Raw genomic sequence first — 25872 nt, 5'->3', positions numbered from 1 at the left:
AAAATCAGGAGCAAACTACACAAGGCAAGCAGAAAAGCGGTGTGGGAAAGTAATCACCTTTGCCTTCACAGCAACGGGAGGATAGCCCCAGCCAAGGGACAGATAAGAAATATACTGCAAGACCACATCTTCTTCAGAAAGAGTACCTCCGAGGTCACCCAGGAAATAAATTAAATGCTTTTCAAATAAAAGATTATCTCGGGCGGGCCACGATGGCTCAGAGGCAAAGTTCTCCCCTGCAACGCGGAGACCCGGGTTCGATTCCCGGTGCCCGCCCATGCAAAAAAAAAAAAAAGATTAACCCTGGAAACTTTGTAGATCTTAAAAAGTGCAACTGTTGGGATACACAGCTGGAGAAAACCTAAATATTGGCAGACAGTATAGTTTAGCTATAAACTACATAAGGTCAAACAGGAAATGATGGTAGGCTCGACTTCTTGGGAAAACAAGGAAAAAGAGACTACAGTGGCAGAACCTGAGACGACTTGGTAACTAATTATATTGAATGCCGGGGGGAGGGGCCAAGTGGGAAAACTGATTCAGAGACTAAATTATAATGCAACAATGAAAGAATATTTCGAAAATGTATTATAATAAACAGCACTTTACAGTTTACAAATAGCTCTCAAGTTTACACTAAATAAACGGAACTGTGACACTACCAAACTTCAGGAACCAAGACTAGGGTGGAAAACTGAGTCCCAAAAGTCTAAGGCCAAAGTTATCCAGCACGAAAAGTAGCAGAACTGAACCACACCTTCAGCTAAGCCAGGAAAAGGTAGACAGCCCGGAAGTTGGGCAATGAGAGGGGTCAGTTCCAGGGTTAGTGATGGGTGTGAAAGCGGAAAGGTGGTCAGGATGGGAGCGACAATGTGGCGCGGACGCTCCCAAGAACTGGGAGGGATAGAGGTGGGAGAGAACCACACCCTTAAGGGTAGAAGCAGAGGAGGGGGAGGGGAAGAGCCCCCTGGGGCTGGGTGGGGCCGGGCGGACTAGAATGGGGGTAGACAGGAAGGGGTAACCAGGGGAACCAGAGGGGAGAGTAGAGGGGTGTCCGGTCCTGCGGGTATTGGAGAACCGTGAAGCCGACGGGGGAAGCTCGGCCCCGTCCTCGCGGGTGGGATCTGGAGCAGTTCAAAGGGGTCAAGAGAAAGAAGACCTGAACTCAGGACTGGAAAGCGCACACTGCAGCGCTCAGGTCCCTAAAGCCCAAAAGGAGAGGCAGTGGGTGGTAATTACCAGTGTTGCTCTCGATATTCTCAGGACCCGTCACCGCCGCCGCCGCTACCGCCGCGGCCACCGCTCGTTACCTGCCAATGTGCCTCTTACAAAGCCGCGGCGGCCGCGGCGGCAGCGGCACAGGCTGCCCGACCCGTCACGTGACCTTCGCGTCACTAGCGAAGGCGGGGCCGCCTCAGTAGTCCCTGGCGCGCAGCTTCCCAGCCCGCCTAGAGCACGTGCCGCTTCCTCTAACCACTACCGCCCTCAACTGGACGATACCAACATCGCGGAGGTGGGGGAAGACAAAGGGAGGGAGCAAATGTGGGAGGTTTTATGGTATTTCTCGTACTCAGAAAAGTTATCAGAGGAGTAGTACCCACCGCATCCAGGATGCCCACAACTGTAGCTCGTTGTCGCTCTATGATGACCTCACAAGCCCCCCACATCGGTCTCCGCGCCTGCCATCTGTCACGTGACGCGTGCTAACCATTCAAGGCAAGCCTAGCCTCCCAAACGTAGGGCGAGGGGACTACGACTCCCAGCATGCTGCACAGCAAAGGTACATACTATCACATCTTTTCTCTCCAGGGTTCACAACTTCACCGCTTGAGCCTTAGCGTCGAGTAAAGGTCGAGAATGAAAGCGGACAGGCCTAGCTTCTGGGACTAGAAACCAGAGGGCGCCGCCTACTAGGTGACTGAAAGTGGATCCTGCCGGGAGATTAGTCCGGACAGGCTGGCGCAGCTACCAGGTTACGCGACTCGCGCTCCGCCCCGCCCCGCCCCCTGCCTGCGCGGGAAAACGCCAACCGCCTGCAGTGTAACCAGAAGCCCCTACCGACTACTGTAAGAGCTTTTTCCGGGCTAGCGGTTCGGGAAGGATCTCATAAATTCAGTCGTGATAATTGTGGAGTCGGGTTAGTTCTGAACTCCCAAAGGCCCTTCTGCGTAAAAAGACTAACGTTTACTGAACGCCTACTCAATGTCACCCGTTTATACAATCATGATATTAAATCCTATGATCAACTCCCTGAGTCAGGGGTTGTCCCTGTTTTGAGGATAAGGAAGGGGAGTTAGATTCAGTTCAGTTATTTCCTGGCAGAAGATACCCCAAATGTTTGGTTTTCTGTCTGAGAACAATGACCTTCCTCTAAAGAAAATCTGACCTGGTTGTTTTTCTAGGAATTAAGCCTAAAAGAGGAGCTAATGGCGTATAATTGGTAATATAGTGTTTTTAAAGTATTTTCTCATATACTGGCTTATTTGATCCTCAAAGGTAGTACCCCAGGCTGTTAGATGTGCGGCCGTTCGAACTTTGTCACGTTCCTTTATGAAAATTAATTGGAATTATGTAGAGTACGTGCCTGGCACCTAGTAAACTCAATAAATGTTAGTGGTTATGTTCATAACCCATATATGTCCTTTTGGGCCCAAGAGGTGGGAAAAGAATTAATATATATAATATATACTAAGCTCTGTGCAGAACATTTTGCTAATTACTTTCTAGTTATGAATATTCTTGATATATGGTAAATTGCTTGATATAAAACTAATGAAAACAGCCCTACCCAGCTCAAGGAAAGCCTTTCTCACTCATTTAAATTGATCAAAGAATGCTCTGGCTGTGCCTTTAACAAATAGAATATATTGTCATGACCATTCATGTATAGATATCTTATCTCGCCCCTTTTGACAGTGAGCTAGGATTGTATCTGGTCTGTTCTGTCTTCCTCCTCTTTGTATCCCTGCATTATAGAAATGTGTGAGAGAATCAATGCTAGATACCACCCTCAGGAGGCAAAGAATTAATGGAAAGAGCACAAAATAAACAAATCTGAAAGGATATCAGGTTGACAGGTGGCTGTCTCTGAGGAGCGGGAAAGCAGGTTTGTGATTGAGGGTGCTGGTCAAAAGATACTACTTATAACCTAATCTGTAACATGTTTTGTTTTGTTTTGTTTTACATAGAGAAGGTACTCATTTATTATTTAAAATAGTTACTTTGAGGTTTTATGTGCAAGCTGTGTCATCTCTCCAAGCCCCAATTTTCTCTCCTGTTTTATTCATATATTTTTTTTCAATTTGCCTTTACTGTGCCAGGTACTGTGTGCTGGGTGCATTCATTAAATTATCTCATTTATCAAAGGAAATGGCTTACCAAAGAACTAGGACCAGAGAAAATAAAGGCATCAAATCCCTAAAAGAGCACTGATTACAGTTACTACAACTTGGATGCAATAGAACTATCTTATCACAATAGTCCCCCATAAGAGATATTACTGCGATCCTTTCACATCCTGAGGCTGCAAATGAGATCACCATCCCTTTCATTAGCTTTTGCTGAAGTGCTCCTGGCTGGACTAAAGTGAGAGCATAAGGTGATGGGAAATACACTGGAGAAATTCTCAGAACCTGGGTTCTAAAATCTGCACTAATGGGAGGCAATAAGGTAGATGGGTGAAATGTGTCATTCTTAGATGAGGCCCATTCTTACAAATAATCAGTAAGGGGTCTGAGGTTCAGGAAAATATAACCAAAGCATAAATTTCACAACCGAGATAAAGCTAAACACTTTTCAAGGCTAATCTTTTCCATCATGGTAAAATAAGTGGTCATAATTAAATACATTATACCCTACCTGAAGAGAGCCCCCTAAATCTTAAAAAAAAAAAAAAAAAATTAACCATAAGAAGTAAAAATGTACAATTCAGGGAAAAGGGTGGCCTGACCAGCACGTGGACATTCTGATCTCCTTGGCAGGTCCCTCCCTTCCTTCTGCAAATGGATCTAAGTTTTCAATGCATGTTAGCCATAAATCACCCAAGATTTCCTGGCCTAGATTCCAAGACCCCATGCAAGCAAATTATAATTTGGCTTCTCGTAATTTTCCTCCTGAATGTTTTGTTGACTAGAAGACTATATGTTACTTTGCTTGGCAATCTCTTTCACTGAGAATTATAACTTTGACAGTTTGGAATATATCATCAATTTTTTGCACTATATTTAGCTTGTAGTAAATCCCCATGAACACTGGGCATGTTGACCCTTGAATGCAGTGACCAAACCAATTAATGATATTGCTACTGTGTAATGTGTTTGGAATAGCCCAAAACACACCCTAGTAACTTTGCTGTGTCTCTTTTCTCTAAAAGCCCAGCAAGCTTCCTCCAGCTTGTAGTAATTAATGACATCCTTCCTAAGCCTGTTTCTTCATCTATATAAAAGAGCTAAATTCTGCTTACTTTATAGAGTGCTCTTATGTCCATACAAGATAATGCACGTGAAAGTCCTCAGAAAATAACTAAAATAAGAATTGTAAGGAACTATTATTGCCAGGAAAAATTTTACATTGTTATACCAGTACTTAAATAACCCTAGTCAGTGGCTACAGCTTGAGTTCTAGAGGAAACCAGAAAGATATGAATTCTAGAACAGGAGTAGATAAACTTTAGCCCGTAAGCCAAATCCAACCCACCCCTGTTTTTCTACCACACACTAGCTAAGAAAGACCATTTTAAAATGGTCAAAAAAAAAATTTTTTTAAGAATACTATTGCATTACATGTAAAACTTTTAAGAAATTCAAATTTTAATGTCCCTAATTAGTTTTACTGCACTAAAGATGTGCATTGAGTTACATATTGTCTATGGTTGCTTTCATGCTATAACAGTAGACTTGAATAGTTGTAACAGAATTGTAACAGAAACTATGTGGCCCACAATGCACAAAATATTTACTCTCTAGCCCATTATGAAAAAGTTTGCCAACCTCTGTACCAGAAGAATCTAGGTTTATGACTTTAAACAATCCATCCTTTCTCAGTTTTCCCATCTGCGAAATGGGGATGATATTTACCTCGGAGGATTGTTTGGAGGAGTAAATGAGTTAAATTATAGTGCTGGGTTTTGTTTTTGTTTTTTCTTTTTTTTCACTTGTTTGACTATAACCCACAGGAAGTAATAGTCCCCCCATACATGTATATAAAAAACTGAAACACAAGTTATGCAAAATAATAATTTCCATAAACCCTTCATTTAGCTTCCCCTAATGTCAATATTTTATGTAACCATGGTACAATTATTAAACTTGGATATTTGAATCCTATTCTGTTTCCTTTAAAAAAAATAGTGCTTCCAATGCCAAAGATGGAACAAATTTGAGCCACAAAATAATGATAGTATTGGATTATAACTCAAGGAATAAAAGGAATATCCATTAGTTAATACTAACATAAATAAATGGATGAATATATAAATAAATGGGAGGAGTGACACCTTGTCCTTTCAGAAGAATTCTAATTAATAAATACAGAAGGAATTAAGGAAATAGAAAATGACCATTAGGACACCACAGCAATAATTGTTGCACCAATGAATACTAAAATTAAGGAGAAACCAGATATTTGCATAACTTCAAGTATCTCCTGCAAAATATGAATTACTTTGGTGTTTTAACATATGTCCAGAAATTCTTTGATATTCTCCTCTTCAGGAGGTAGAGCTTATTTCCCATCCTCCTTGAATGTCAGCTGTATTTAGTAACTCATGTCTAACAAATAGAGAATGAAATAGGAAAATAACTTTACATTGGAGCTACTTGGCAGGCCCCTCCTTAACCAAGCATCTTAGTTTGCCAGTCTACTATGACAGATACTACACAATAGATTGGTTTAAATAATGGAAATTTGTTGGCTAAGAGTTTTGAGGCTAGAAGTAGTCCAAAATCAAAATATCAGCAAGGATTCCTTCCAGAGTCTAGCATTCTGGTGCTGGCTGCTGGTAATCTTTGGGGGGTTTTGGCTTATACCTCTGCTTCTCATCACATGAAGATGTCCTCTCCTTTCTAGCTTGGGACTTTGAGGTTCTCTTTATAAGGCCTCCATTAATACAAATTAAGGCCCAGCCTGATTCAATTGGCCTCGTCTTAAAATAGCTTCAAATGGTCCTATTTAGAAATGCATTTACACACACAGGAATGCAGATTAAGATTAAGAGCATGTTTTTGCTGAGATACATAGCTCAATCTACCACACCAAGTGGTCATGGGTAACGTCACAATAAGAAGCCATTTGATATCATGAGCATCCTGAGACAATGTGAAGGGCACTGTAGCATTCCTCCCCCAAATCTGTCACCTCAGTGTAATCCTGAAAACGCAGCAGACAAACCCAAACTGAGGGACATTCTACAAGATACCTGACCAGTAGTCTGCAACAATGTCAAAGTCATGTAAAACAAGGAAAAAATGAGAAACTATCATCAGTCAAAGGAAACTAAGGAGACATGAAAAACAAATGCAATGATCTTTGTTTGCATCCTGGGATAGAAAAAGAACAAAGGACATTAGTAGGAAAAAAATGGGAAAATCTGAATAAAGTGTGTAGTATAGTAAAAGTTTTGGACAAGTGCTAATTTCTTGCATGATTATATAAAGTATTAATGTTGATGGAAGATAGATGAAAACTATATGGAACACACTTCTATCATTGCATCCCTTCTCTGTGTCTAAAATTAATTCAAAATAATTTTTTTAAAGGCTCCTAAGCACAATTATTGTGATATTACTAATAAAAGATGACTAGAAATAGCACATTCAAAGACCTAAAAAGCAGATTAGAGATTATGGGGGTTGAGGAAGGGGAAATTGACAGTGTTTATAAAAATAATTTTTTAAAAAATGCTATGGAAGACACCATGTTGAATACATAATATAAGAAAACATGATCCTTGCTTTTGAGACCTTTATAAGACCATTGCCAGAGAAAAAAACCTCATCTAAATATACATCAGGCAGGTAAACAGCCCACAAGGAGCTTTAAAAAAAAAGAAAAAAGGCTGTTCACAACACACTAGACTAATTTCATGACCTACTAATATGTCTAGTCCTGCAGGTTGAAAAACACCGAATTAATACAAAATGTAGACATTTTCTGGCACATAGTAAGTGCTCAATAAATGTCAGTTGGTACTAACATCCAATAATATTGTTAACCTACTGCCAGGTTCTCTCTTTTTTCTATTGTTCAGTACAGACTTGACTTTAGTGGCTGAAAATGTGAAGGACCACAATGTAGAATGTGTTGTATCTTCTGCACAGATCAGAAATAAATCTCCAGGGTAACATGGGAGGGACAGACACTAATGTTGGGTAGTTCATCAGAATTCTACTTCTGGATCAGAATTCAGTACTCCAAGTTGTCATGTCTAAAATATTGGAGTTGAAAATCCTTATTTCAAAATGTTCATTTCCTAGCAGTAAGGTACCAGGAAGAAAGTTCAGAACAAGACCCCAGAGGGACAAAAACAAATTAATCAAACATTCTAAGCCAAGACTTCACAAATACCCACGACAATGAAAAGTGCGTGCTTGCTATCCAATCATAAGAACACTGTTCTTCCACTGCAGAAAATAGAAGTAAATAGAACAGTTTAGTACCAATCTGGAGGAAAAGATTCAGACCCATATCAGACTCCATGTACCAAGTGGTTGAAAGATAAAAGGGAACAAAACCATTAATTGTACACTTTGGATGATTACATCATATGTGAAAATATAATATATATATGAATAAAAAAGTTAAAGCAACAGACTTCCAGGCCAAGATGGCGGCTGAGCAATGTGCACCTTTTAGTTCACCCTCCAGAACAACTGCTAAATAACCAGAAACAGTACAGAACAGCTCCTGGGGCCACGTCAGTGACCAGACACACAGTGTACCCCAGTCTGGGCCAGCTGCGAGCCCCCCCCAGAACCGTGAGATCCCCAAGCCGCGGCTGATGGCACCCCTCCCCCATAGGCTGCTGCCCAGAGGGGAAAGGAAAGAGACTTTTCCAGCAGCAGGGGCTGAGCCCAACCAAACACCAATTGTGGGATTAATTAAGAAATTCTGACTACTAAAAATAGGCCCCCAGCTCAGGTGAACCTGGTGAAAGTGGAAGTCATTCATTTTTGCCCGGCTCCAAGAGGGCAGGACTGACGGAAAAAAAAAAAAAAAAGGAAAGAGAGGTTTTTGTGGCTGTGTTTCTACAAAGCCTTGATTGCCTTTGGATACAGTGGCAGGGCTTCTCAGGCTGCAACTGCTCCAGGCATAGGCAGAAAAAAGCTGCTTTCAGGGCTTGTCTCCTGCCTGTGCCTTCTCCAGGGGAGGGGTGAAGCCCAACTCAGGTGGAATCCCTCCCTCAAGGAATTCAGACCCCAGGGCTTGGTAATTTGAAACCATTAAAACCAGCCTACACCCTCTCCTGTCTCCACCACGTCCCCAGCAGGGAGAGTCTGCCAAATTTAAAGGTACCACATTCCAAGACACTTACTAATCAGAATGTCAGAGGTCAAAGAGAAAGAGAGGATTGTGAAAGCAGGAACAGAAAAGCAATCCATCACATACAAGGGAAACCCAATAAGACTGTGTGTAGATTTCTCAGCAGAAACCATAGAGACGAGAAGGCAGTGGGATGATGTATTTAAATTACTAAAAGAGAAAAATTGCCAACCAAGAATTCTATACACAGCAAAATTGACCTTCAAAAATGAGGGAGAAATTAAAACATTTTCAGGCAAAAAAATCACTGAGAGAATTTGAGACCAAGAGACCAGCTCTGCAAGAAATACTAAAGGGAGCACTACAGACAGATACGAAAACACAAAAGAAAGAGGCGTAGAGAAGAGTGTAGAAAGAAGGAAAATTAGATATGACATAAAATACAAAAGGCAAAATGGTAGAAGAAAGTACTACCCGTACAGTAATAACACTAAATGTTACTGGATTGAACTCCCCAATCAAAAGACATAGACTGGCAGAATGGATTAAAAAACAGGATCCTTCTATATGCTGTCTATAGAAAACACATCTTAGACCCAAAGATGAACATAGGTTGAAAGTGAAAGGTTGGGAAAAGATATTTCATGCAAATAGCAACCAGAAAAGAGCAGGAGTAGCTATACTAATATCCAACAAATTGGACTTCAAATGTAAAACAGTTAAGAGACAAAGAAGGACACTGTGTACTCATAAAAGGAACAGTTCAGCATGAAGACATAACAATCATAAATATTTATGCACCAAACCAGAATGCTCCAAAATACATGAGGCAAACACTGCAAACACTGAAATGGGAAATAGACACATCTACCATAATAGTTGGAGACTTTAATTCCCCGCTCTCATCAATGGACAGAACATCTAGACAGAGGATCAATAAAGAAACAGAGAATTTGAATATTACAATAAATGAGCTAGACTTAACAGACATTTATAGGACATTACACCCCACAAGAGCAGGATACACCTTTTTCTCAAGTGTTCATGGATCATTCTCAAAAATAGACCATATGCTGGGTCACAAAGCAAGTCTCAACAAATTTAAAAAGATAGAAGTCATACAAACACTTTCTTAGATCATAAAGGAATGAAGTTGGAAATCAATAATAGGCAGAGCACCAGAAAATTCACAAATATGTGGAGGCTCAACAACATGCTCTTAAACAACCAGTGGGTCAAGGAAGAAATTACAAGAGAAATCAGTAAATATCTCGAGGCAAATGAAAATGAAAACACAACATATCAAAACTTATGGGATGCAGCAAAAGCAGTGCTAAGAGGGAAATTTATTGCCCTTAATACCTATATCAGAAAAGAAGAAAGGCCAAAATTCAGGATTAACTGTCCACTTGGAAGAACCTGAGAAAGAACAGCAAACTAACCCCAAAGCAAGCAAAAGGAAAGAAATAACAAAGATTAGAGCAGAAATAAATGAAATTGAGAACATGAAAACAATTGAGAAATTCAATAAAACCAGAAGCTGGTTCTATGAGAAAATAAGATTGATGGGCCCTTAGCAAGATTGACAAAAAGAAAGGGGGTGGGGGAAGCAAATAAATAAGATCAGAAATGGAAGAGGAGACATAGCCACTGACCCCATAGAAATAAAGGAGGTAATAACAGGATACTATGAACAACTTTTATGCTAATAAATACAACAATGTAGATGAAATGGACAACTTCCTAGAAAGGCATGAATAACCAGCTTTGACTCGAGAAGAAATAGACGACCTCAACAAATCAATCACAAGTAAAGAAATTGAATCAGTCATTAAAAAGCTTCCCAAAAAGAAAAGTCCAGGACCAGATGGCTTCACATGTGAATTCTACAAAACATTCCAGAAAGATTAGTACTAATCCTGCTCAAACTCTTCAAAGAAATTTAAGTGGAGGGAAAGCTACTTAATTCATTCTATGAAGCCTACATCACCCTCATACCAAAACCAGGCAAAGATATTACAAAAAAAAGAAAACTACAGACCAATTTCTCTAATGAGTATGATGCAAAAATCCTCAACAAAATTCTAGCAAATTGAATCCAGCAATACATTAAAAGAATTATGCATCATGACCACGTAGGATTCATCCCAGGTATGCAAGGATGGTTCAACATAAGAAAATCAATTAATGTAATACACCATATCAACAAATCAAAGCAGAAAAATCACATGATCATCTCAATTGATGCAGAGAAGGCATTTGACAAAATTCAACATCCTTTCCTGTTGAAAACACTTCAAAGGATAGGAATAGAAGGGAACTTCCTTAAAATGATAAAGGGAATATATGAAAAACCCACAGCTAATATCCTCAATGGGGAAAAACTGAAAACTTTCCCCCTAAGATCAGGAACAAGACAAGGATGTCCACTATCACCACTGTTATTCAACATTGTGTTGGAAGTTCTAGCCAGAGCAATTAGACAAGAAAAAGAAATACAAGGCATCAAAATTGGAAAGGAAGAACTAAAACTCTCATTGTTTGCAGATGATATGATACTATATGTTGAAAACCCTGAAAAATCCACAGCAAAACTACTAGAGCTAATAAACGAGTACAGCAAAGTGGCAGGTTACAAGATCAACATTCAAAAATCTGTAGAATTCCTATACACTAGTAATGAACAATCGGAGGTGGAAATCAAGAAACGAATTCCATTTACAATTGCAACTAAAAGAATAAAATATTTAGGAATAAATTTAACTAAAGAGACAAAAGACCTATACAAGGAAAACTACAAGAAATTGTTAAAAGAAATCACAGAAGACCTAAATAGATGGAAGGGCATACCGTGTTCATAGATTGGAAGACTAAATATAGTTAAGATGTCAATTCTACCTAAATTGATTTACAGATTCAATGCAATACCAATCAAAATCCCAACAACTTACTTTTCAGAAATAGAAAAAACAATAAGCAAATTTATCTGGAAGGGCAGGGTGCCCCGAATTGCTAAAAGTATCTAGAGGGGAAAAAACGAAGATGGAGGTCTCATGCTGCCTGACTTTAAGGCATATTATGAAGCCACAGTGGTCAAAACAGCATGGTATTGGCATAAAGATAGATATATTGACCAATGGAATTGAATAGAGTGTTCAGATATAGACCCTCTCATCTATGGACATTTGATCTTTGATAAGGCAGTCAAGCCAACTCACCTGGGACAGAACAGTCTCTTCAATAAATGGTGCCAGAGAACTGGATATCCATATGCAAAAGAATGAAAGAGGACCCCTATCTCACACCCTATACAAAAGTTAACTCAAAATGGATCAAAGATCTAAACATTAGGTCTAAGACCATAAAACAGAGGAAAATGTAGGGAAATATCTTATAAATCTTATAATTGGAGGCGGTTTTATAGACCTTACACCCAAAGCAAGAGCACTGAAGAAAGAAAGAAATGGGAACTCCTCAAACTTAAATTCTTTTGCGCATCAAAGAACTTCATCAAGAAAGTAAAAAGACAGCCTATACAATGGGAGACAATATTTGGAAACGACATATCAGATAAAGGTCTAGTATCCAGAATTTTATAAAGAGATTGTTCAACTCAACAACAAAAAGACAGCCAATCCAATTACAAAATGGGAAAAAGACTTGAACAGACACTTCTCAGAAGAGGAAATACAAATAGACAAAAGGCACATAAAGAGATGCTCAGTGTCCCTGGCCATTAGAGAAATGCAAGTCAAAACTACAATGAGATATCATCTCACACCCACCAAAATGGCCATTATCAACAAAACAGAAAATGACAAGTGCTGGAGAGGATGTGGAGAAAGAAGCACACTTTTTCACTGTTGGTCGGAATGTCAAATGGTGCAAGCGCTGTGGAAGGCAGTTTGGCGGTTCCTCAAAAAGATGAATATAGAATTGCCATATGACCCAGCAATACCACTACTAGGTATCTACTCAGAGGACTTAAGGGCAAAGACACAAACGGACACTTGCCCACCAATGTTTATAGCAGCATTATTTACAATTGCAAAGAGATGGAAACAGCCAAAATGTCCATCAACAGACGAGTGACTAAACAAACTGTGGTATATACATACGATGGAATATTATGCAGCTTTAAGACAGAACAAACTTATGAAGTATGTAACAACATGGATGGACCTTGAGAACCTTATGTTGAGTGAGACTAACCAAAAACTAAAGGACAAATACTGTATGGTCTTTCTGATATGAACTGACATTAGTGAATAAACTTGGAATATGTCGTTGGTAACAGAGATCATCAGGAGATAGAAATAGCGTAATTGGAGCTGAAGGGATACAGACTGTGTAACAGAACTGGATACAAAAACTCAGAAATGGACAGCACAATACTACCTAACTGTAATGTAATTATGTTAAAACACTGAATGAAGTTGCGTGTGAGAATGATAGAGGGAGGAGGGCTGGGGACATAAATGAAATCAGAAAGAAAGATAGATGTTAAAGATTGAGATGGTATAATCTAGGAATGCCTAGAGTGTATAACAATAGTGAAATGTACAATGTACAAAATTCAAAAATATTTTTGCATGAGGAAGAACAAAGGAACGTCATTAAAGGAACGTCATTATTGCTGGGTGCTGAAAATAGATGGTAATTAATATTTTAAAATGTCACCTTATGTGTGAGACTAAGGCAAAAAATGTTTATTTGTTACAAAATTTATATTTTGACTAGTGCATTTCCTAATATAACTTATGTAGATGGTTTGATTGAACACCATAAGTACTTGGAATCTCAGGTAGGACATGATATTTTGTTGGTTTGTCCAGAGTGATGCCCCGATGAATCCCAGAACGATTCGATCAGTGAGTGGAAAAGTATTTGCAAAGCCCCCTTCGGGGAATGGTGAGAATGGGGAGAAATGCAACTTCCCCAAGTTGAATTCTTGATATTCTCACAAGCAGTGTGGACAACCAAAGTTATAGGCTGAGCCCTCAGTCTTGGGGTTTGTTCATATGAAACTTAACCCCACAAAGGATAGGCCAAGTCTACTTAAAATTTAGGCTTAAGAGTCACCCCCAAGAGAGCCTCTTTTGTTGCTCAGATGTGGCCTCTCTCTCCAGCCAACACAACAAGCAATTTCACCACCCTCCCCCTGTCATGTGGGACTTGACTCCCAGGGGTGTGGACCTTCCTGGCAACATGGGACAGAAATCCTAGAATGAGCTGAGACTCGGCATCAAGGGATTGAGAAAACCTTCTCGACCAAAAGGGGGAAGAGTGAAATGAGACAAAGTGTCAATGGCTGAGAGATTCCAGAGTTGAGAGGTTATCCGGGAGGTTATTCTTACGCATTCAGTAGATATCACCTTGCTATTCAAGATGTAATGGAGAGGCTGGAGGGAACTGCCTGAAAATGTAGAGCTGTGTTGCAGTAGCCATGTTTCTTGAGGATGATTGTATAATGATATAGCTTTCACAGTGTGACTGTGTGATTGTGAAAACTTTGTGTCTGATGCTCCTTTTATCTACCTTGTCAACAAAAGAGTAGAGCATATGGATTAAAAATAAATAATAGGGAGAACAAATGCTAAAATAAATTTAGTTTGAAATGTTAGTGATCAATGAAAGCGAGGACTAAGGGGTATGGTAGGTATAATCTTTTTTTTTTCTGTTTTTATTTTATTTCTTTATCTATTGTCTTTTTATTTCTTTTTCTGAATTAGTGCAAATGTTCTAAGAAATGATGAATATGCAACTAAGTGATGATATTGTGAATTACTGATTATATATGTTAATGTTTTATTTGGTTTGTTAATTTTTTTAATTAATAAATACATTTTTAAAAAGCTAAGTTTAATATGTTAAAGAATATAAATGGAGAAATAATGACAGAATTTTCCAAGGCTAAAGAAAGATAGCAAGCCACAAATTCAAAAGCAGTACAAATGACAAGCAATATAAATAGAAATAAAACTAGATGAAGACACATTGTATTGAAACTGCTAAAACACAAAGACAAAGGGAAAATCCTAAAACAACCAGAGGGAAAACACAGATTACCCCCATAGAGACAACAGTAATATGAACAGCTGACTGCCCAAAAGACATGAAGTCAGGGAACAATGAATATATCTTCAACGTATTGAAAGAAATAACTGCCAAACTAGAATTCTTTTTCCAGTGTCACATTATTCATTAATGAATATAAATAAAAACATTAGTAGGTAAACAAAAATGGAGATAATTTGTCACTGACATATTTACAGTGACGTAAATACTAGAAGTATAGCTTTGGCTTCTGGTTGAGAGTAGACTGAAAGGGATAGTGGCAGAGGCAGGGAGACCAGCTAGGAGGCCACTGTGGTGATTCAGACAAGTTATTACAGTGGTCTGGAGAGGAGAGGTAGTTTTGGAAGTGATTTGGGGTAGATACGTTTGGAAAATGGATTATTCAATTTGGTAATAAATTGGATATAAATTTAAAAAATAAAATAAAAATTAGAAAAAAAAAGAAGAAGAAGAGGAAGGAACCATTTTGGAAATAGTTTCAGAGCTGACACAGAGATGCAGAAAGAATATGCCCAGGGAAAGCTGTTTGAAACCAGAAGCCAAAGGACCGATAGACACCAGCCACATGCTTTCCAGATCAGCCTTCTGTGAGTCAAGGTATCTTTCCCTGGATGCCTTAGTTTGGACATTTTTATGGCCTTAGAACTGTAAACTTGTAACTTAATAAAAGCAAAAAAAAAAAAAAAAGAATGGGCATAGTCCAAATGTCCCTAAAGCGTAGGAGAGAGCTCAAAGGTGATAGTGAAGTTATAGAGAGAATATATGGTTTGACAAATGAGTATGAATGATGAATCATTGTATTGATATTTCTTTCAGTCTTCACTATCTTAGAGCACCTAGTAGTAGAGACCTAAAATTGTGGAATTGTAACCCATGCCAAGCTCTCAAATCTGTTCTACAGTTGTTGTGTGCTTTGAAATTTATTGCTTTTTTGTATATATGATTTCACAAAAAAAAAGAAAAAAAAGTAAATTGTGATGATAAATGCACAGCCATATGATGATATTGTAAACCACTCATTGTACAGTTTGGGTAATCACATGGTATGTAAGTATATGATATAGATGTAATAAAATTATAATATAATATAGATATAATAAAAATAAAAGTAAAGTATAAAATGCCATTTATGCTGTAAACAAATTGTGAGGAGAAATTTTAAATAAAGAAGTTTAAGACCTCTATAATTGAAACTAAATATATATCGCTGAAAAGAATGAAAGAAGATGTACATAATTGGAAATATACTCCATGTTCATGGATTAGCAGACCAATAATTTGAAGATGCTAATTATCTACAAGCTGAATTGTAGAGTCAATGCAACCCAATCTACCTCATGTCTAATGGAATATGAATTTTAAGGAAAAAATAAGGATTTGTTATTTTATACATAGCATTGCAGATACATTTAGTGGCATCACTCATAATATCAGAAGCGTACTCATGCAAACTATGCTCCTATACAAGTCCCTTTGACATAAAAATATTTGGAGTGTATGTAGGCTGTTGAATAAATGTACACATATGCCTTCTTCCTATATCTGTTCTGATTTGTAAATGCAAATTTATGCTGAAACCAACTTATCTAGATTATTTTTCTGCATATACCATTCTTTTTTTCCATTCTTACGCATGCTAGCATTTTTTATAACTTCTACTCTCCTTTTGCCATTCATAATTTTTTAACACTCTGAAAACTAAGGGTGCCGAGGTGGGCAAAAGTCTAGCATGTCCATGTATCTTGTCATAATAACTTTATTGCAATAGCTTTATGCTAGAGAAAACTGCATTCATCAAAGTGTGTTTACCATGGAGACTATTGAATGTATATGAAAATAGTAACTTGCTAACTGTGTAGGTAGGTAGTGCTGCAGGGTCTGACCAGAAGCTAGCTATGAGATTATCAGATGATCAGATGTTGTCCAAGGAAATTGCCTTTAATTAACCTTGATTTTGTTGTTATTTCTCATTGTTTTGTTTGTTTGTTTTATTTGATTTTGAGTTTACTGTGAAAAGCAAATGTAATATTTGGGCTAAATGTTCTCCAATAAAATGATCGTTTTATCCTATCAAAAAAAAAAGCAAGTCATGATCCCAAATTGGATCTAATAATGGAGGAGAAAGCGTCCAAAAGGACATTATTGGGACATATGAAAAAACTGGACTATAGACTATAAGCTTTATACCAAATTAAATTTCTTGAATTTGGTAACTGCATTTAAGTGCACATGAGTGATATCCTTGTTCTTAGGAAATGTACATGGAAGTATTATACAAAGTACTCTTAAGTATTTAGAAAATGGAAGGAAGGAAGGAAAAGAAAAAGGGCAAAACATTAAAAATTAGTGGATCTGGGTATCTCGGTAGAGAGCGTGTTGGAATTCTCTGTATGGGGTTGGTATTATTTTTCACCACTGTCCTGCAAGTTTGAAATTATTTCAATATAAATTTTTTTTTTTTAATTCTAGAGCTGGCTTTTTTGCAATGGGTTTGATGCCATAACACAGGCATCATGAAAACCATCATTATATCTTAAGCCAAAGTAGGAAAAAAAAAAAAAAGACTCACATTAACATTGTCGTTATTGGACACATAGATTCGGGCAAGTCCACCATGACTGGCCACCCGATCTACAAATTTTGTGGTGGAATTGACAAAAGAACCATTGAAAAATTTGAGAAGGAGGCTACTGAAATAGGAAAGGGGTCCTTCAAATGTGCTTGGGTCTTGGATAAACTAAAAGCTAAATGTGAGCATGGTATCACCACTGATATGTCCCTGAGGAAATTTGAGACCAGCAAGTATTATGTGATTATTATCGATGCCCCAGGACAGAGAAACTTTATTAAAAACATAATTACAGGCACATCTCATGCTGACTGTGCTGTCCTGATTGTTGTTGCTGATGTTGGTGAATTTGAAGCTGGCATATCCAAGGACAGGCAGAACTGTGAGCATGCCCTTCTGGTTTATGCACTGGGTGTGAAACTAATATTTGGTGTTGATGAAATGGATTCCACTGAGCCACCTTACAGTCAGAAGAGATAAGAGGAAATCGTTAAGGAAGCCAGCACCTACATTAAGAAAATTGGCCACAACCCTGACACCGTAGTATTTGTGCCAATTTCTGGTTGGAATGGTGACAACATACTGGAGCCAAGTGCTAATATGCCTTGGTTCAAGGGATGGAAAGTCACCTGTAAGGATGGTAATGCCAGTGGAACCATACAGCTTGAAGCTCTGGAATGCATCCTGCCACCTACCCATACTACTGACAAGTCCTTGCGTCTGCCTCTTCAGGATGTCTACAAAATTGGTGGTATTTGTTCTGTGTCTGTGGACCAAGTGGAGACTGGGCATGGTGGTCACCTTTGCTCCAGTCAACGTTACAGCTGAAGTAAAGTTTCTTGAAGTGCACCATGAAGGTTTGAGTGAAGCTCTTCCTGGGGAAAATGTGGGCTTCAATGTGAAGAACATGTCTGTTAAAGATGTTCATTGTGGCATTGTGGCTGGTGACAGCAAAAATGATACACCAGTGGAAGCAGCTGGCTTCACTGCTCAGGTGATTATCATGAACCGTCCATTCCAAATTAGTGCTGGCTATGCACCTGTACTGGATTGTCACACAGCTCACATTGCTTGCAAGTTTGCTGAGCTGAAGAAGATTGATCGCCATTCTGGCAAGAAGTTGGAAAATGGCCCCAAATTCCTGAAATCTGGTGATGCTGCCATTGTCGATATGGTTCCTGGCAAGCCCATGTGTGTTGAGAATTTTTCTGACTATCCTCCTCTGTGTCATTTTGTTGTTCGTGATATGAGACAGAGTTGCTGTGGGCTTCATTAAGGCAGTGGACAGGAAGGCTGCTGGAGCAGCATGGTCACCAGGACTGCCCAGAAAACTCAGAAGGCTAAATGAATATTACCCATAATACCTGCCACCCCAGTCTTAATCAGTGGTGGAAGAAGGTTTCAGAACTATTGGTCTCAATTGGCCATTTAAGGTTTATTTTTTTCATTATTTACAGAATACTTTATTAGTTTCTGTAATCAAGCCCATGTAAATAAGACCTTACATATTTAATACAGTGTGTTACGCCTATACAACTGGAAAAAAATTAAGTTTAATGTTCCTAGACCAACATGGCTGTTAATTTCTGTACAATCCCAACTCAACATGGTACAACTGGGATATTTTTTCCGAAGTTGACAGACAGCACAGCTAAAGTTACCAAAAATTCAAATTACATATATATATTTATATAAAAAGACCAATAGCAGTATGTTATGCATCAATAACAACAGCAGATTTTCCAGATTCTGTAGTCATCTGAACAAAATTATAGAGACATCCAGCACACACCATTAAAAAAAAATAAAAAACAAAAATTCCAGAAAACAGCAAGTTCTATTACTGTTATGGTATCTGGCACCATTTTTTTATTAGCTTTTCAATCATCATCTTGGCCATTTAAGTTTAATAGTAAAAGACTGGTTAATGATAACAATGCTCCGCAAAACCTTCAGAAGGAAAGGAATGTTTTGTGGACCATTTGTTTTCCTGTGGCTGTTTTAAGTTATTAGTTTTTAAAATCACTACTTTTTAAATGGAAACAACGACCAAAAATCTGTCACAGAATTTTCATAAAACAAGGTTTAATGAGGAAAAAAAATTCTAGAGATGGTATGCCAACTATTTGCCCAACTTTGTGCTATGAACTACTAAAATCCCTGACAGTGCTTCCCTCTAGTAGATATTAAATAAACTTCTACTGAGAAAAGGAGGACAGACAGATACTGCAGGGGGTGGGGTAGAAGGGTGCGGCAGGAATCCCAGAGAGGGGAAATTGTGAACATCCAGAGGGGAAATAAATGAAATGTATGTTCAAAGACCAGTTTGGCAGAAAGGGAAGATTCCCTAGGGGTCAACATGAGGCAGATACATTCATAGAGGTCAAATAAATAAATAAATAAATTCATAGAGGTCAACAGCATCAGCTTGTTAAGTATCTTAAATGGTATTATTAATCCCTGCCAAAATGTCCTTTCCATAGCCACTTGAATATTAGTAGGAGTCTCTGGAAGCAGAAAAGCCTCCTTAGAGACACCAGGGAATTACTCTCTGATGGTGGCACAACAGGTGGTGGGGTTTCTATTTTAGATGCAGAAGCTACCTCTGCTGATGTGGCCCTGGTTCTGCCAACTTAAGTGTGGGCCAGGTCTGGTCACCAAAGAAAGAATATTTTCACTGAGCATTCATTTCCATGTCAACCTTCAATCACCAAGTATACATGAGCAAAACTTTTGTGTTGATCTCCTATGTGCTAGGAGAACGCTGCTCTGATGACTATCAGTATAATAATTCCCAGCCCAGTCATGGAAGAAAACACACCTTCCATGTCATTCAGGGGAGGGGAGAAGGGGCTTAGCAACCTGTTCATTCCATATCTTCTCTGACATTTCCCCAGCCAAGTGCTAATCTCTCAGTAGTTTGGACCATATTCTGGCCAAATAGTTCAGTGTGCCTTCTGCAGAGATGGAATAGCTATACTTGTGGCTTTTTAAAGTAAGAACAAATGCCTTTAGGTTGAAGGATAAACCACAGTGCTTCTCGACATTTCTGATACGGAGCTCTGCTCTAGGGAAAATTGCGAAGTAGGTCATGGATCTGGGAAATGACTCATAAGCTCATCTCCTCCAACTTCCTGGCAGGCAAGGAAACATCTTTATTTTAAAAAGGAGGCTCTAAGGCCCAGAGAGATTGGCTTTTATGCTTTCCTCTTCCTAGATCACCCCTTCAACAATTATTTTTATCTACTAAATACATACCTGAGGGTGGATCAGGTGATACGGAGACAATGAATCAGATTCTTTCTTTAAGGCCTTCATAATATAACAGAGAAACAGATATACATTCTTTAGGTGTATGAAATAGGGAATTAATTGTGCCCAGGGGTGGGGGTAATTGGTGGTGTGCACCAGCTAAGGCCTCACAGAGAAAAATTCGTGTGTGCAGGATATGTAAAGATTGAGATTTTTCCAGGAAAATGCAGAGTAAGTCTAGGAGAGGGTGAGTGGCCTCGTGAGTCTGGACATGGGGATATAGAAAAGAGTAAAACAGATTAAGCTGGAAACATGAAGGGCCTAGGAAAAATTTAGAACTTTATCTTGAAGATCCTTGGAGACATGGAAGGGATTTAAGCAGATCTGTGTTTAAAAAAATAATTGTGGAGATGAAATGATAATGTTATCCGTATTTCCACTCTCCCTCCCCATTCCCAGCACTGGGAGTCTCAGGCTGCCCTCTCTGACTTACTCCCTTATCCATCCTGCTCCCAGATTCCTTCAGATAAGAGATAAGGGTCTGACAACAGCCCAAAGAGCGCCCACTCTCTACTTCCCCTCAAGTGAATTTAGTTAGACCCTTTGGATGGCTAGGAACCAAAAACCACTCAAATAATTTTCAGTCATTTAATCAAGAAGCTTTTATTAAGAACCTATTGTTTACATGGAGCTTGCATTCTAGTAGGGAAAACCAGTGACATGCTGGAGCCAGCTAAGGAGAGTCAATGTTAAATTTTCAGGAATTGTACACATTGCTGTTAAAAATTAATCTACACAAACTTACAATTTAAAAAATTATATTGAAATGAAAATAATCAATATTCAACATTCACCACTTTCTGTTTAATTTATTATTATTTATGCTATCTGTATGGTGGAAATACTAAGTAATGGGGTGCTACCGTGCATTTCGTCCTTACTTTTCAGCGACATCCATTGGTAGCTTGGCATTGCCTATGGTAGGACTATTTAAGCCACAAAAATCAGCAAATGCTACAAATCAGGGTTTCTTTTGTTGAATGTCTAGACTTAAAGTAATGGGAGAAAATATTAAAAATGTAAGTTAAAAGTGTGTCATGTCTACACCTATTACACAGTAAAAAGCACAAAAATTGAATTTTTTCCTGTATTCAAAAGCTATCAACCAACATCAAAGAAGTTGCTTAATTCATGATAAATAAGTTCCTGCACTTTCATCTTACTCTATAGACAAAAATACAGCCACTAACTACCCTAGTATTCAGTTGCCACCATATATTGGCTATGAATACTGGAATTTGGTAAAAATTGAAAGAAAAAAAAAGCCTTCAGTGAGAATATGGAATTTACAATAAAAAGTAGTATGTTTTAGAATAATTTGTGAACTGTGTGTTACACATCCTTTATATCAGTAACATTTATAAGCAAAATTATGTATGTATATATACAAATTCATGTATTTCAGAGAGCAAGTTGTTAAATTTTGTCAGCATACCCACTGGTAGAAACAGACAATAAACAATTAAACAGACCAATAAATACAACGTGAGGTCTAGGACTAGGAAGAAATAATAAAGCAGGGCTGGGGGTCAGAGAGTGTCCAGGTTATGTGCTATTTTCAGTGGGGTGCAGGGGCTCTCTAATAAGATAGGACATTTGAGCATAGACCTTAGTGAACTGAAGGAGTGAGCCACGTGAAAGAGTGACCCAAGTAGAGGACCCAGCAAGGGCAAGACTCTGATGTGGGAACTTGCCTGACCATTCAGTGAATAGTAGGGAGGCTGGTACCATTGGAGCTAGGTAGAGCCAGCTGGGAGCCACAGATTGAGATCCAAAAGGCAGAGCAGACCATGTAGGGCTTGGGAAGGACTTGGATAATTATGCTATTCTTAGAGACAGAAAGCATTAACAGAGTTTTGTGAAGAGTTGGGCCATGTTCTGAACGTAACTTTTTAAAAAATCACTTAGGCAACTGTAAGGAGAACAGATTGAGGGTGGGAGGGGTATGGGGAAGGCAGCTTAGTGAGAAAGCAGGAAGAGTCAGGAGGCCATCACAATCATCCAAGGGGGAGATCATGTGGCTTGGACCAGGGAGGCAGCAGTGGAGGTGATGAGAAGTAGTTGGATTTTAGATATACTTTGAAGCCAACCTGATGAGTAAAGCTGATGGGTTGAATGTGGTGTGAGAGGAATAGATGGGTCAAGGATGACTCCGGGGTTTTTGGTCTGAACAACTATTATTAGAAGAGGGTTGGGAATCATGGGGGAAATTTATTGGAAAGCGGCTCAAATGAACTTTCTGGGATGATGGAAATGTTCTGTCTTAGTTTGAGTGGTGGTTACCTGGGTGTACACACTGTCAAAACTCTATGGGCTGCATACTTACTATCTCTGCATTGCATCTTACATAAATGATACCTAACACACACACAGAGGAGTTACCATATATTGATACAGGGAAGACTTAAGAAAAACGTGTTTAGATTAAGGATATAGATGGCTGGGAATGGGATCCATCTGGAAGCTGTTGGGAACCAAGGTAGTTTGGGTTATTTCTCTCATGGAGTCTCTGCATCTCCCTAGGCATCTGCTCCTCTCCCAATTCAATCAGCTGACCTGGTTCAAATATTTGACCTTCCTAAGACTTTCCCTTCAATAGGGACCATGGGTAGACATGGCAGGTATTAGAGAAAGCCTCTCCTGGTTTCTGAAATGTAAATATGAAGGTACCAGGAGTGAGCTCCTAAACAGAGTGGAGGCCCATTCAGCCAAGTTCTCCAAGCTCAGATGGAATGTGCCTCAGGCAGGTGCTGGGGCTTTAAAAAGAGAAGTGTGGAGGACCACAGATGAGTCCATTATGTCATCGCTGTACATTTGTTTAGGGCTTTGTGGTCTTCAGACTCCTTGAAGTGAGGTCAGGTAGACCACAGCTCTCCTCGTTTGTCTGAGAGCACTTTGAGACCCAAGACCTGAATTAAGAGGTGGAGGACAGCGAGAATGAGAAGACAGTATGGAGGAACCAAGACAGTACCCTCAAAGGATTGTTTTTTCATCCCTTGCTCTGCCCCAAGCTTTCTACCTTTAGCGCTGTCAACACTACACTACCACCCCAGCCCGCCTCACCCCCCTTCCTTACCCTCACTACATGTCAGCATTTTTAAAATAACTTCTAAGGCTGTGTATGAGACCCGGTAGTAGGATATCTATATTCAAGTCCTAGCAATAATCCTGAAAAGTAAAATGCTGGATGTGGTGGAGTAAAGTAGCAAATAGTTTCCTCATCTGTAAAGAGACGATAATACTAAAGCTTCCTCCACAGGGTTGTTGTGAGGAGTTAATATTAAGAAAAGCACTTAGAACAGAGCCCGGCATTATGTAAGTTTTAGTTATTATTAGCTCTGCTATTAATTTACTGAGTGACCTTGGGCAATACCCTTCCTTTCTCTGGATCTTAGTTTCTACATTGGTAAAACAAAGAGGTTTTACTATAAATAATATTTGAAGTCCTTCCAACTCTAAAAATCCTAGCGCCATCTATGACATCAGTACAGAGAAATCTCAGGCTCCCTCTCAGGTTTATAAGTACTTTTCTTGAAATCACAGGTACAAGGCACCTGGGTGGTACAAGAGGCAGCCAGGTGGATTCTATCAAATTGGATTCAGTCCAAAGTGTAAAGTTAAAATTAATTGTCAGCTTTAGTCTCAGTCTGGGAAAACTTCTGCAGGGCCAGAAATTTCCAGCAGCTGAGACTCTTTATCTCTAACTGGCAGCTCCAGGTGCTGGTCAGTTCTGGTTGCCTCATTTGTCTGTGGGCCAGATGCCTTTGTTCAGGAAATTTCTGATTCTCCCCTGTGGTGTGAAGCTGGGGACCATAGGAAGGGAAATGCTTTTATTTTCCCCTCCCTTTCTTTTCTTTTTATTTAAAAAATTTTATTTTAATAACATATATACAACTGAAAATTTCCCCCTTTTAACCATATTCAGATGCTTTTCCTTTTCTTTGTTTTAATGGAGAGAAATAGCAATAGAAAGAAATAGAAAATCAAAGAGAGACCCAGAGGCACGATTAATAGAAATTGAGAGATCGAGAAAGAACACATTTTGAGAGATTGTGAAAAACATACCCAGGGGAAAAAAATTTCCAGCATTTTCTAACAAGAGAAGGTAGAACAGAACTGAGAGAAAATAAAAGCTGATTCTCACCACAACTCTGGAAAAATATTTGGAAAGGATCATGTTTAAGACAAATACACATGTAGCACAGATGGAGGTACTTCTTGCTGTTTTCCCCACCGACTCTTATCTCTGGGCTATTTTGTACATGCATTGCTGAACACCTAGAGCAAACACCACTAGAATAATTGCATATTTTTGCACCATATTCTCTGGGTTGAATTCTATAGTTGCTACACTTATCCTCTTAGAGTCTGTTTTAGTTTGCTTAAGTTGCTAAGATGCAATATACCAGAACTGGGCTGGCTTTTACAGTGGGAATGTATTAACTTACATACTTACAATTCCAAAACTGTGAAAATGTCCAAATCAAGGCATCAACAGGTGATGTTTTCTCCTCAAAGACCAGCTGCTGGCAATCTTGGACTCTTATCACATGGCAAGGCGCATGGCTGCATCTACTGGTCTCTTCCTCCTCTCCTGGGTTTCTTTTATTTCAGCTTCTGGCTGCTCCATCTGTGGCTTTCTTTCTGAGCTCTTGTGTAAGTCCTTCTCTCTCAGTTTTCTGCTTGTTTTTCTTTTTTTCTTCTTCTTCTCTATTTCATGCTATTATAGAGGGCTGCAGTGAGAGGATTAAGATTCATCTGGGGCATGCCACAGCTGAAACAACCCAATCATAAGGTCCTGCTTGCAATAGGTCTGCACCTACAGGAATGGCTTAGCTTGAACAACATGATCTTTTCTGGGGCCCATAAAACCTCCAAACTGTCCCCGAGTCAAAGGTGCTGAGAACTCAAAATAACTTTAGAGCACCCCACCTCTCCCTGCAGTATTTTACATACAAGGAAATGGAGGCCCTGAGAGGTTAGGTAACTTGCCCAGGTCCCACAAACCAGTAGGGCTAGGTAGAGAGCCATCTATACCTTGGTAGTACCTGTTCTAGCTATCAGATTCCCAGCAAGCAATAGATGGATAATTGAGGAGGGATTAATAAGGGGACTATTCACAAAGATGGAACAGAATTTAGGAAAGGTAGCAAGGAAAGGTGCAGCATCCCAGGGCCAGTGGCAGCAGGGGAACCTGACCACTACTGTACCTGAAGGAACAACGTGAGAGAAGAGAGAGAGCGTAGAAAGGGCCACCTGACAGTGATCTGCAGGGATGTCACCAAACAACCATCCCCCCACCCCACCCCCACTCTGCACACTCCCCCTTGGAAGAGGATGGGGTGTGTGATGCGGAATAAATAACCTCTCTTCCCTCTCCTCACTCCTCATCTCCATTGGCCGAACCTAATCAGAAGCCAGTGGACAGGAAACCT

General features: G+C 39.3%; 1 protein-coding gene, 1 long non-coding RNA gene and 1 pseudogene across 9 annotated transcripts in view; 2 read left to right on the top strand and 1 right to left on the bottom strand.

Annotated features, from left to right (window-relative positions):
- UBAP2 (ubiquitin associated protein 2) overlaps positions 1-1979 on the bottom strand; it is a 169616-nt gene extending 167637 nt beyond the window's left edge. For 3 of the 7 annotated variants that reach the window (XM_077147906.1, XM_077147907.1, XM_077147909.1), the window contains exon 1: positions 1602-1979. In XM_077147906.1, the coding sequence (XP_077004021.1) occupies positions 1602-1606 (5 nt within the window). In that variant the 5' untranslated portion in view covers positions 1607-1979. Of the gene's footprint in view, positions 1-1239; positions 1396-1601 lie in introns of those variants that run through there. The other 4 variants (XM_077147910.1, XM_077147908.1, XM_077147912.1 and 1 more) reach the window with 2 other exon arrangements.
- Positions 1396-20693, top strand: LOC143673419 (elongation factor 1-alpha 1 pseudogene; annotated as a pseudogene). The gene is made up of 3 exons (XR_013170354.1): positions 1396-1716; positions 1810-2066; positions 17026-20693. The product of XR_013170354.1 is annotated as an elongation factor 1-alpha 1 pseudogene (transcript).
- Positions 1730-25872, top strand: part of LOC143673426 (uncharacterized) — a 63972-nt gene continuing 39829 nt past the window's right edge. The window contains exon 1 of the long non-coding RNA XR_013170355.1: positions 1730-1780. This is a non-coding gene — a long non-coding RNA (uncharacterized LOC143673426). The remainder of the gene's footprint in view (positions 1781-25872) is intronic.

The sequence above is a fragment of the Tamandua tetradactyla genome, chromosome 2 (genome assembly GCF_023851605.1).
Source record: "Tamandua tetradactyla isolate mTamTet1 chromosome 2, mTamTet1.pri, whole genome shotgun sequence".
NCBI lineage: Eukaryota > Metazoa > Chordata > Mammalia > Pilosa > Myrmecophagidae > Tamandua > Tamandua tetradactyla.
The sequence above is the reverse complement of the archived record's forward strand: the minus strand, read 5'-3'. Positions and strand labels throughout refer to the sequence as shown.